The sequence below is a fragment of the Plectropomus leopardus genome, chromosome 21 (genome assembly GCF_026936395.1).
Source record: "Plectropomus leopardus strain MGB_pleo_1.0 chromosome 21, ASM2693639v1, whole genome shotgun sequence".
NCBI classification, from domain to species: Eukaryota; Metazoa; Chordata; class Actinopteri; order Perciformes; family Serranidae; genus Plectropomus; species Plectropomus leopardus.
Genome location: NC_142196.1, coordinates 19655248 through 19668181, shown reverse-complemented (window position 1 = coordinate 19668181; position 12934 = coordinate 19655248). Strand labels below are relative to the sequence as shown.

Genomic DNA, 12934 nt, shown 5'->3' with positions numbered 1-12934 from the left:
CTGTCAGCTGTTTCTCACAGTCAAACTTTTATTGTGCACGTTGCTGTTTTTTATTTCACAGATACAGCCGCCTCAGCGAACTGGTGGAGCACGTTTTTCCTTTACGGAGCTCACAACACAACGCCACCTTCAGCTGCCCGGAGTTCAGCTCCTTCTGTTACTGGAGGCAGCCGATCGCTGAGGTGTGTTTTGAGGAGCTGCTTTAATTAAAACTGATGTTTGCTTTTTCAGTTAAACACTTGAAATGAACTCAGCAGTTAACGACTGTCTACACTGGCTGATAATATTGACGTTTTTGTAACTGTCAATTATGTAGACTACTGGAATAGTTTATCCTCTTAGACACATTCCGCTTTAGTGAAAAAGTTCCCGATATTTATGTATTTCATATTTTTAATGCACATCATCTCATTTCGAGCTTATTCCATTCATGCACTTATGTTATTCGTGCTCGAGCTGCACAGTCGAGAGGTGTATCTGAAGGCTCCGTCAGCCATTGGCACACGTGAAAGCCAAAGTATGACGCATCAGTTATTGTTCTTACCATTTGCATAGTTTTCTTGTTACAAAGCTTTATTAGAAGATATTCCCTCAGCACTTATTCAGGCGGTATTGGTGCTTAAACTGGCCACTGTTCGGTATGCAACAAAAATACTGACTATCGCTCTCTGACTTGTGAGCTATTGTAACAAATACATAAATTTATAGGAGCTGTTTTCATCCATTTAAGGCCTTATTCACTCTTTACTGGCTTGTTGGCTTCATGATTTTGCACTGTTATGCTATAAAGAAAGAATGTCAGATATTTGGCTCCTAGTTAGTAATTTCTGTAATTAAAAAAAATACTTTCTGTACTTTAGATACTGCTGCTATTCTGTAATAAGTTTTTTTTTCCAAAATCAAGATCAAGTTAGACTGACAGAAGGAAACTATTTTTGAATCTTTGCTGATGTTTTTGCCAGTTTAAAAACAGTACATTATTGTTATGCCTCTTTTTTGTTTTTTTCATTTTCCCGCTCAGTAACATAAGTAAAATATTTATGCATTCTTTCTATGAAAGTGATGAACTTTGTGTGAAGAAACACACAGTTATTTTCCTGGTTTTGTGATGTCGTATTTTACTTTTCAGTGAAAAACTTTGCTGCTGCTTCGAGTGTTTTCTGTAGATTGCTGTGATTACCTCGTGATTATCCAGGTTACATTATCTTGTAACTACGTAAGCACAAAGTATGTTTCAGACGACTGTTTTCATAGATTCAACTGTTTGATCTGCTTGCTGTTTGTTGGGACAGTGTGAGAGGTGAGAACACATGGATTATTTAAAGTCATTTTATAGTGTAAATTATAAACTAATGTGTAGATATCATATTTAATAAATGTATTGTATTGATAAACTGTCAAATGTTAATGATGCTTTAATAAAAGCACAAACTATATTTGAAACAATTAAAGCTGATTTTGCACATTATTGAGAATTTCATCACCAATGAGAAGTGTGTATGTGTGTGTGTTTATGTGTGTGTAATTCAGTAATGTCAGAAATTAATGGTTGGTGTTGGTGCAAGACACGGCGTCTTTAAATATTAAGAAACTCAGATTTAGCAAGCAAAACGTATATGTAAGATCAAACTTTACAATAAAACAAAATGAACTGCAACGTAAACACATTATATATTAGCATTAATGATAGAAATAATCTCATTATTTTTTTTGAGAATATTTTTCCTCTTTTTGCTTCCTGCTGATATAGAGATTGTCCATCCCTCCTTTGATAATGTGACATCACCTTTAGCTGTGTCCCCAAAAATGTCCACACCAAACTTAAAGGTGTCTTTAAAAAGAGCAGGGTTACCGTTTTGATGGGCTGGAGTAAAGAAGCACAGCGCTGAACGATGACAGGATCTCAGAGGAGGCTGAGACGGCGAGTTTTCCAGCAGTCATGACCAGTCCCGCTCGGTCTCCTCTCCTCAGAGACAGAACGAGACTCACTGAGGCTGAACTGCTGCAGTTACACTGGACAGGAGACAGCGGCGCCGCTGCTGCTCCTGACAAGAAGCCTGTTGTGTCCAACTTCTGGATGCTGCGATTGGACACGGACAGGATGGCCTCGACCCTCTCGCCACGCTGGGCCGTAAGCACGGCGGTCACCAGGTAACGTCCGTCTGTGGGAGCTGTGAAGATGCCTGAGGACACAGAGACGATCTCAGTACACACCTTCTGTCCAATCTGATGTGCCAAACATCACTGCTTCTTTTCTTTGGTTAATTTGGCATCATTTTAAACTGAATATAGGCTATTGTAGAAATATGTCATGTTGTGTTTCTGCTTAATGAACTTTGATCACACATTGCTGCTGTCGGGCGCAAACTTCCCAAATTCTTTCAGGAATTAGAAAAAAAAAAAACAAAAACGCTGTGTTTTTAAAAGGATCCAATGGAGATAAATTGAGTCACAAGCTTTTTTTTAAAAAATACATTTCATCGGTTGATAAATAGTAAAACCCTCTGATAGACACAGAAGGGGACCAATAGAGTTAATTAATGAAAAAAAAGAAAATTGTGAAAAATGGAGATATAAGGTTTGGCCCGACAACTACGACATTTTAATGTATTTTATACTGTAAAACAATTAATCAGTTAATTAAATCGACAGCTATAAAACTGAATTCACAACAACAGTACAAACTGATAATTTACATTAACAGTGGAGTGAAATGTAGGTTTATGTTTCATTGTTTTGAGCCAGTGAGACTGCAGTAACAGTTACCTGTGTGAGCGTCATAGTGTCCTCCATCATTAACCAGCACCTCGTTGAACTGAATGACTCCAGTCTCTCCCTGGAACGGTGGCAGAGTCAGACCAGCTGAGAACGACACCTGACCACCTGAACACGGGAAAGAAAACATCACACAGGATAAACGTCACATTAACAGACGCAGGAGCCTGTTTAATGAATAAATTCTGACCTGACGCTGCAGCAGGTTTCTGTGGTGGTGGTCTGAGGGGTATGTTCACATCTGTAAACCACAAGAAAAACAGTTTCATCCACTCTTGAGAAGCTCAATTGTCTTTAAAATCAGAGTTAAAGTAGGATTTACCTGTGATGAGCGGTGTGCTGAGCTTTAGTGAGTCAGTGGATTTAGATGGTGAGGCTATGAAAATGAAACAAAAAGATGAGACACACAAAATGATCCTGTGAGCATGCAGAGCAGAGTGCATGTACGCTGTCTCTCACCTGGTGCTCCAGCAAAACCCTGAACGGGCATCATGCTGCCGTCCGTCCCCTTTGGCAACTTGGACGGGATCATCTTGCCCGGAGGTCCTGCCTCTCCGGTCTCCATCACAGATGGCTTTCTGGCGTCCGGGGGTCCGACCGGCACTGTGAGGATCTTGGTTGAACTCTGAGGAAGTCCTGCATTCTCCACAGCAACCACAACGCCTGAAACAGACAGATCTGAGGTGAGCGATAGGCCGAGGCTGCAGGTCAGACAAAAAAACCTTTCAATCATGAGCATAGGAGGCCGGTGGGGGTCATTTTTAATTAAAATAAGAGTTCTCCTTTTTTGAAGGAATACTCCAAAGAAAAAGGCCATCTGGAAATCAATTAGTCATACTGTGTTACCTTGAATTTGTGAAGAAAAACTTTTTCTAGCATGCCTCAACAGAAACCTGTGTTGGTGCTGAAAGCAAAAAATGTGTCTACACCCTATTAAATTCTCTATCTGAAGCCACTAGAGAGAGGCTTAACAGCTGCATGCGGCTCTGAAGCTACAGGTTGCCTACCCTTTTTACATTTTGAACATTTTAAAACAAATCGATACTTCTCTGACACAGAAACTAAATATTTTAAGTTTCATAGCAGTAGTTTTTACTGGAGGGCTTCTCTTATTTCAGTCCAGTGACACTGTCGCTCATGATATTTTTTCCTCCTCCAGTGTTTCACATTTCAAACTTTTGAAACAACTTGTTAGCAACAACAAATATTAACACACAGTAATAAGATGTTATTATATTCTATGTAATATTTCCACTCTGTCACTTTAATTTTCACTTTTTAAGAAACATGTTTATGGTAGAGCTACCATCGACTTTCATTAACAGTCAAACAGTGAGTCTTTATTACCTGAGCCTGTTATTATGGATGTAAACAGAGAAAATGACAGAGTGCTGATCTCCCATCATATGGCGATCAGCCCTGAACTGTATATAATGTTCTGCTGCATTCCTGAGAACCACCGCTGAGACGAACCCTGCAGTTTATCAACAAATCAAGCCTCCTGGCTGAGGGGCACAACAACCAGACAACAGGCCCCAACGCTGCTGCTCCAGAAGGAAAAAGCAGCACATAAAAGACATACCAGCAGCATACCAAGACACAGCCACATGTTCAATCAGCAGCTTGTCCCCTCACCCCGGGGAGGAGGGTCATTTAGTATAAAAGTCTGCCTGTTAAACACAACATGTGGAGAGGGACCGGTGTGTGACTATAAAGCAGCACAGGAGGTAAGTCTGCGTATAGGCACACGTGTTCCACCGCTCTGCATTTGTTAGTTGTGTCGCTGCTGATATAAATCGAAGTATGTGAGTGGTCTTTGATGCAACGGATTCAAAACTGATTTCAGACCGATTGCCAAAAGGGTAAAAGAGGCAAACACGGGATGTATGAACATATGCAAGAGTGTTTGTCATGATGAAAGAGGTGAGCTGTAAACAAATGCAGCTGTTGCTGACCACAAAGCAGCATGGGAAACCCTCGCTTTGTTGTAAGTCACTTAGCCCCCCGCCCCGTGACAGGATACAAACAGCCCCTTGTGTCACAAGAACTTTCCCTCATTACAAACCACAAAATAATGACTGTACAGCAATTTGGTGCATGTTGACTTTATGAGTCACTGTTTGCCAAAAACACACCATCTGAGCCCCAAAGATTTTGATTTAGGAATCAATAAATAAGCCTCAAAGTTCAGAGGATGAAAGAGATGTTAATTAAAAAAAACCCAATGAATTCAGAACAGGATTAAAACTGAATATTCAAATATAATTAAGGGACTGTTCGTTATTTATGAGACGTGAGGGGAAGGCATGTCAAATATTGTTTTTAGCACTGAGGAGGGACTTACATTTCTTTTTTGGCATAGGGGAAGGGCATACAACTTTTAAAGGCTGCATTTTAGCTTTATTTATTTTACTGTTGAGTTTTAGAGAAAAAATGACATCATGTCTTCTTTCTTTCTTATTTAATGTGTTTGTGATTTTTAAAATCCCTAAACGTACACCATCCATCGCAGCCAGAAAGAGTAAAAACAGGAACTGAAGTTGGATTTTTACATTTCAAACTGTCCTTGAACATATCATGTGTTAATTTACAAGTTTGCGAAACAAAATTCAATGACTTTTCCAAAATTTTCAGGGTGTATTCAGTTTTCTAAAACTTTTCAAAGCCTGGAAATTGCTATTTGCAGATTTTTCGTGACCATATGCATCCTGAATGTAGCACGAACCCCATCAGTCTAACATGAGCGCTTGCTAAACCCTGCAGGCTTTAATGGTCTTAAGGTCCTTCTGTCAGGTCCCATCTTGTTTTTGGCTTGTGGGCTTATCATGTTTGACTGCTGACCAGAGCGCAACACTCTACAAGTTACCTTATCTCTCCGCTGAGCGTTGTGGGAAGCAGGAAAGCATGCTTTCTTATCTCAGAGCGTCCCTATAATGGAGCTCCAGGATGCTGTTTTAGTTGAGGCCTCCTTGTCAAACACAATGAGAAGGATGTGCTTTAATGCACGTAAAGAGATGAGGAAATGTATACATTTTACATATGGACACTAACAAACGGAGGAAGAGGCACTTTGTAGTGTATGGCCCCACGTATGCAACCTGCAAATGATTTATACTTCATATAATAACAGTATATATAAAAGGGCACGTCTCAAGGTTAATCATCAATTAAAAGTGTGCAATGTATTTCAAGGCTGAATGAAAATTAATTGGACCTGTGTAATGATGTTTTGGTACAACTTTCTAATCTCTTACTTGTCCAGCCCATTTCTCCTGGACAAAAGAGTAGGATGAAAGTCAATGGCGCTCACTATTCAGCAAAATCTGGGGACATCCCCAAAAGTACTCTAAACAACACACTGACATGCAAAAAAAAAAAAATTTTTTTTTTTTAAAAATCAAAAATAACACTGCTCAACTTGAAGCAATCTCATTTGACCGAGGGGTCTCCCACTAATGATTCAAATCTCCGACTCCAAGGTGGCAGCCCTTGTATTAGAAAGTGGCCCCAAAATCTGTTTTGAACTTTTTCCAAGGCCAAGAATCAACTTTTGTGCTCATTTCTGTAATTAATTTAGTTTTTGTTTTCGTCAAATCAGGGTTTCAAGCAAAACATCAGTGACTTATTTATTTCTGTCAGCAGGCTTTTCTAAATAACTTCTCTATAAATTTCTACATAAAATAATCTAAATAAATTTCTGTCAACATGCTTTTCTAAATAAAAGAGAGAACGTCATGATAAGCCCTGAAAGCCACAAAATCAAGAATGACATATTGCATCTGTCTTCATCCCCTTTCTGACCCTCTCATTTAGGTTTAACAACCGGTATGACATCATGGCAAAGACATCAACAAATGGCCCTTGGGGACCCCTGGTGCAGCTTTCAGTGTGCACACTGTTTATTTCAACAGAAAAGGAACTCAGCCATGCAAGTAAAAAAAAAAACTGCAGCTGGATTTGAGGAGATGAGTATAATATAGCACTGAAGAGGTTGTGAAGAAAAGGACCAGTAGCACCTAATCTAAACACTCAGCTCTGATATAGAGACACCAATGAGTGCTCGCCCAGTGTGAGATCTACTTGTGATGGACTCCTCCAAGCTGCATTTTCGACTTCCTTCAGATAAGCAGGGAGGGAGACAATAGGATGAGACAACTGAGAGGACAAAGGCAAACAAGGAGATAAAGTTTTTACAGAGCCAGTGGTCAAAATGGTTTCTGTTAAACTGCTGACCATGAGTGGAAATCATTGTGCAAAACTTCCCAGTGACACAATGATGAATTAAATGCCATATTATGACAGCAACCACGGGGTGGGGTGGCAACAGTCTTTGGCAAATATGGGAAAACTGGCATCTCGGAGCTCCAGAAATGAATCAGAAGCAAAACATATCACGATCCAGATCCTCTGGTCTGACTTGAACCAGAGCATGACTGCTTTATTCCAGCTCACCTCCCATGAGACCCGGACTGGATCATAGGCAGCATCACCTGCCCCATAAAGGCGCGACTGAAAACCGGCGGGTCCCAGAGGAAGAGACTTGGCTTGTAAACATTACGGGCGTGCTCCTGGTTCACATTTACAACTGTGAGAGTCCGAGAAGTCCAGCTCGGTCTCATAGGCATCATTAATGCGCAGACTCACATGAGAAATATGCAACATATGCACTGAATATCTGTACTCTTAAATATGCTAACAGCAAGAAGTCTCAGAATACACCCAATGCAGAACAAATAGTTCATATGATACTGAAGGCGGTGAACAAGATCACGCCAATGTTCTCATATGTAACAGCTAAAAAAAACTGTACATACACCTACAGAGTTTATGGTCACGCATAAACACAAACTTGGATGAACAAAAAAGCCACGCAAGCAATATTTCCTAATGCCAAAGCATTGCTCAACACAAGTGAGGTCTATTAAATCAAGCATGTGTCTTCAATCAACCCTGCCTCCTTGAACTGAGAACATGGTTAAATGAAAATCCAACTTCCTCTCACTCACACACGGAGGTACAATCCAATATCGCAGCCTCTCCAATAAACAGACGAAACAAATGGACTCCGATCCAAGCAGTGATCTACAAGGTTGGGAAATATTACAGCTATTTGACTCATCTCAAGATTTCACTATTTAAACTTTTGAGGATAATAAATTTAATTAAACCTGATACAAGCCAGGAAAAATTTGTTTAAAGGTACAGTATGCAGAATTTGTCAGCTTGTGTTTGTAACCCGGACCGCCAGCAAAAGTAAAAAAAAAAAAAATGTCGGCTTTGTCTGCCTAGTGATTTATGATGCTAATGGTCTGGCACCTGGCTGGCTCCAACCTTTTTTTAAAGCCCAACATCACCCGTGCACTGTGTCTAGGAGCTCCCCATCTAGAAATTGTTTTTAAGGAAAATCCTTTATAATATATCTATATATATTATATATATATTTATTATATATAATATATAATAAAAGTAGGTCTCCAGTCAATTCTGAATGGACTGCAAGTGACTCGTGAATGTTGGCATGGTTGGCATGGTACATATGTGCAAACCATGGTGCTGCTTTCAAATGGAGTCATGTTTATCATGTTAAAGGAGAGCAGTCTGTATTGTGGTAATCACAGCCTCATAAGTGGAAATTTCTGAAGGACTTTGTGCAAACGACTGACAATGTCGTAAATAAGAGCTCACAAGTTCCATTTAAATGAAGCTGCACTACATGTGCATGTTATTATGTAGCACATGTTAAAATTTAAAGTTCTAAAAACACTGTGGTTAATGTGTGGTTAGGTTTAGGCAGAAACCCCACTTGGTTATGATTAGGAAAATATCATGTATTGTCTTAAAATACCTAGTTTAAGGGGGCACAAAACCTGCTTGAAGAACAGTGATATCTTAGTAAAAAACAACTTTTCATGGTCCTATGCCCCCTGGAAAATAGCCATTAATCGCTAAAAAGCAACCACATTTGGTATATAAGAAGTCAATGGAAATAAAGTAATGACTCACTAAAAACAACCACTTTTGTTGTTTGTTGGTCTCAAACTTTGTTCTGCAGCGTGGCAGGCTGCTAAGAATGCATTTAAGGAATGTTAAGTGTTGCTTTAAATTGCTGCTTCACAGAGACAAAGTAATCATTCACACCTCCAGGCGATAAAATGTGTGAGTGTATGTTTGTACAGCTCACCTGTCTTTCCAAGATTGCTGTTGGTTAACACCTGGAGGTCTCTGGCCACATTAGAGATGTGGTTCTGAAGGTTCTGACAGGTTCCCCTCAGACCTCCAATATCTCGGGCATGAGCTCGAACAGTATCATTAAGCTGGTTGACACAAGTCCACAACTCTGTGACATGTTTATCCAGACCTTCTTTGATCCTCTGGAGGTTATCGGAGACAGGATCCAGTTTGCCGCATAAACTCTCCACATTAACAACACGGCTGTCCATGTGTGCAATCTCCTTCCCGACATCTTCTGTCTGTTCTCTGCAGCGGACGACCTCAGTTTTCACCTCCCTGCCCAGCTCATCCAGACGGTTTCTCAGCTCCTGATGCTGAGTTCTGTGGAGCTCCAGGAGCTCCTTGGCCTCCTGCTCAGCCCCTGTTTTAACTTGACCACTGGTGGTGTTGAGATTCCCAGACACCTGAGACTGCTGGTGGGCTACATCTGATAGTGAATCCTCCAACTTGCCCATACGCCCTTTCAGATAGCTTAACTCGCCATGTGTGTCCTCAATGCTGGTGCTGTAGTTGAGGAGTTGCCCCTTTATGTCTGCAAGGTCATTGATCTGGGCTTTTAGACGGACCTCCATAGCATCTACAGCGGTTCTGCAGCACTGGAGGTCCTGTTGAGTGTTTTCTACAGCACCATCACCAGATGAGGAGTTGGTGCTTATATCTACCAAAAGGGTGCTGAGTTTTTTGTCCATGGAGGCCAGCTTGTCCTCCACAGTCTTTCTCAAGTCTTTCATGACCTCTGCTTGTTCTTTCTTCAGCTTCCCCTCCAAATAGAGACATTGGGCCACTCCAGTCTTCTCAGATGAGTTCAGACATTTCTCAAGGTTCTCCACAAGATGAGTGTGTTCCTTTCCAGGATCAACCAGCTTGTTCCTAAGGTCCTGGATCTCTTTTCGGAGGTCAGTTTCCTTTGTGTCCATAAGCTCAGCCAGGCTGAGGTAGTTGTCTTGTTGACCCTCACACTGCTCCAGAACTGATGTGATTTTATAATCGCATGAGTTCTTCAAGTCTGCCATTTTGATGTCCATGCCTTGCATTAACTCTTCTCTAAGAATGCGAATCTTCTCGTCCAGGTAGGCGCGCAGGTCTGATTGACTGGCTGGGGGAGCAGGAGGGGGCGAGGACAGTTGGTTGTGGGCCGCCTCCATTAACAGGTGAATCTGTCCATCATGATGGTTGACACGACCCAGCAGGTCATCCAGGGTGTTGCTCTTGGACTCCAGCTCATCTGTGACCTGGCTGATTTTGTTCATGACCTCGTCCATCTGCGTAGTCTCATGCACTAAAGAGAAGTCCTGCACCTGAACAGTGTGGGTCTCTCCACCTCTCGCACTGGCAGGCTGTCTGTAGTTATTCAGCAGGGTGTGCAGCATTTTACTAGCATCCTCTTGGAAATCCAGCCTCAGATTGGAGGACATGTCTGTCATTCTCGCCTGCATGTCGAGGACTATCTCAGATAGCCGCTGCACCTCCTCCTCCAGGTGTTGTGCACTTTGAGATCCTCCATGACCCGCCAGTGGCCTGTGACCTGTCTGACCTCCAAATTGTCCATCTCCTTCCCATGGATGGCTCCTCTTGTTCTCTGTCCGCTGTTCTGGAGCTAAAGCAAGAAATAACAGAGGGAGAGTTGGTTAACAGGAAAATAAATTACTTTATTCTGGCATTTTCCAGCAGTTACATAATTAATTTTGTTTCTAACATTGCTTTATTTCTATGGTTATAATCACATCTTTCACCTTTTGGGACAGGAATAGGTCCAGAGGCAGAGGGAGCATGAGGAAAACGCTCTAGCAGCTTAATGTCTTTCACCTCCAGACAGTCGTAGCCATGGTACGCTGGGCAGCACCTCCACTCCAGCTCTGTTACAGTCTTGTATGCAATCTTATACGTGGGCCGAAAGTGTGTCTGATATCTGGAGGCACACACAGACATGAATACACTCTGAAAGTCCACAGTTGATGTACAAGGGTATGTTTTACAGTATAATATAAATAATTATTCTGCTCATTAGATGTTCAGTGTAAGAGTTTGTGCAAATCTTCCTTTTAGCAAGACTTTCCATCACTTCCACTCACGGGGACACTGCTGGCCCACATGTCCCTGCCACCCAATGACTGACTACATTTCACAAGTGTGTTTGTTGCTCAATGAACACTGAAACAAAACAAAGTCAGATGAATGTCTGCCCTTCAGGAAAATTCAACACAGATGCCTCAACAATATTCTGCTTTCAAAGTGGTGTTAGACAGTTCACCCAAACATCATAAAATCATCAAAATACAATTTATTCCTCTTTTAGAGCTGTTTATAAATCTAGATTGTTTTGGTGTGAGTTGCAGAGAGTTACCAGGCAAAGATATGTCTGACATCTCTCCAATGTAATGGAAATAGATGGCACTCAGCTTGTGGTGCTCCAAGCACCATATATATATATATATATATATATATATATATATATATAAAACTCAACTGCTATGCCTCTTCTCAAGAAAATCCAAAGACCTTGTTGTGAGAATTTTCATGTAGGAGCTATTTTCCATGATGATTTTTCATGAAATTATTCAGATTCACTAGCAAAGCAAAAACAATAATGTGTTAACCCTTTGAAACCAGGGCAAATTGGCCTGATTTCTTTAAAAAAAACATGGGAAAGGTTAATGACTAACTTCAGAAAAAATAACCAAGAAATTAGCAAAAAATCAGTTAAAGAAATGTTAGAAAACTCCCTGAAAATATATTTTAAAAAAAAACCAAACAAAAACAGGGATGGAAAAAAAAGAACAACGAAAAAGAAATGGAGAAGTGACCTGAATAAAGTGCTTAAAATTGTAATTATTCAGTATAATGATGCTTAATATCTAATCAGGATAATTAGAAATATAATTCTCTGTAATGTTTTGCTAGCTTTTCTAAAAATAAATTTCTTTATCTTCTAAGTTCTTGCAATTTTTGGGACATTTTTACCAAGTTGCTCGTTTTTGAAAGAAATCAAACCAACTGGCTCAGGGTTCAAAGGTTTAAATTCTTGTGAAAGGTGATTTCAAGCCATGTTTCAAAGGGTTAAAGGTGCTTATCTGACAGCAAAATCTATCAAGCAATACAAATTAGAGGTAGAGTTTGACAACAAAGCTGTTAATAACATACACCACAGCAGAGGGAGAACTTAAAGGAAAATGACCAGCTCCATCCTCATCTGACCAAGCCCAAATTCTGGTTTTTAACATCAGTACTCATTATCAGTCAGTGCACGAATCCACGGTGCATAATATCAACAGTGTTGCCTCTCATAGTTTAAAATACTAACAAAATAGAGAATATCCGTCCTCCACCCAGTGTACTGCACATCTGGGAACTTACATCACTTGTTGCGCACAGTTGGGCAGCTCCGGTGGACACGGCAAAACCTCCGGCTGCACGAAACTCTCCGTGCCTCCCACGACGGCACAGCTCACGTTCTTGTGCACAACGTAGGCGCACCAGTTTCTGCAGAAAAAAATCACTGGTTAGTCAAATGGACGTGTAGACATGCATGGATTACTTTTGGACAAGAGACTTCATTATTTTACACGTACAAGAGGATATAAGAGGCTTTTAAACGAGTCAAATCAATGAGTGATATGCAAAAAAATAACCATTAATTACTCACTTATTTCTCTGTCGTGTTTCGGAGGCAGAGTACGCGTTGCCCTGAAACACGCTTTGTTGGAAAGGTGATCCACTGATGAGAGGAAAAGTTATTAAAAAGTGAATAATTCCGCACTTCATGGTTAAAATGTTTTTTAAAAATTGTCCACTATTAGGTCTGTGCTCCAGTGATCAGTGAAATCAGACGGGTTGTTCACTCTCTCCGGTGCGCAGACCGAAACAAGCCCCTTTCAGCGTCCTTGGATGTGACGTTCCGGGACCCCCTCCAATACTGACAGATGCCTTT

General features: G+C 40.8%; 2 protein-coding genes across 3 annotated transcripts in view; one reads left to right on the top strand and one right to left on the bottom strand.

The window, feature by feature from the left end:
- LOC121960484 (phosphatidate phosphatase LPIN2-like) overlaps nucleotides 1-1468 on the top strand; it is an 18407-nt gene extending 16939 nt beyond the window's left edge. For both annotated transcript variants that reach the window (XM_042510200.2, XM_088071828.1), the window contains exon 20: nucleotides 62-1468. In XM_042510200.2, coding sequence (XP_042366134.2) covers nucleotides 62-206 — 145 coding nt within the window. In that variant the 3' untranslated portion in view covers nucleotides 207-1468. The remainder of the gene's footprint in view (nucleotides 1-61) is intronic.
- Nucleotides 556-12934, bottom strand: emilin2b (elastin microfibril interfacer 2b). The gene is made up of 9 exons (XM_042510199.2): nucleotides 12650-12934; nucleotides 12361-12486; nucleotides 10740-10915; nucleotides 8957-10603; nucleotides 3235-3438; nucleotides 3098-3151; nucleotides 2966-3016; nucleotides 2767-2883; nucleotides 556-2183 (listed from the first exon to the last, which is right to left on the bottom strand). Exons 1-9 carry the CDS (start codon nucleotides 12766-12768, stop codon nucleotides 1849-1851), a joined length of 2829 nt encoding a protein of 942 aa, XP_042366133.2. The 5' UTR covers nucleotides 12769-12934; the 3' UTR covers nucleotides 556-1848.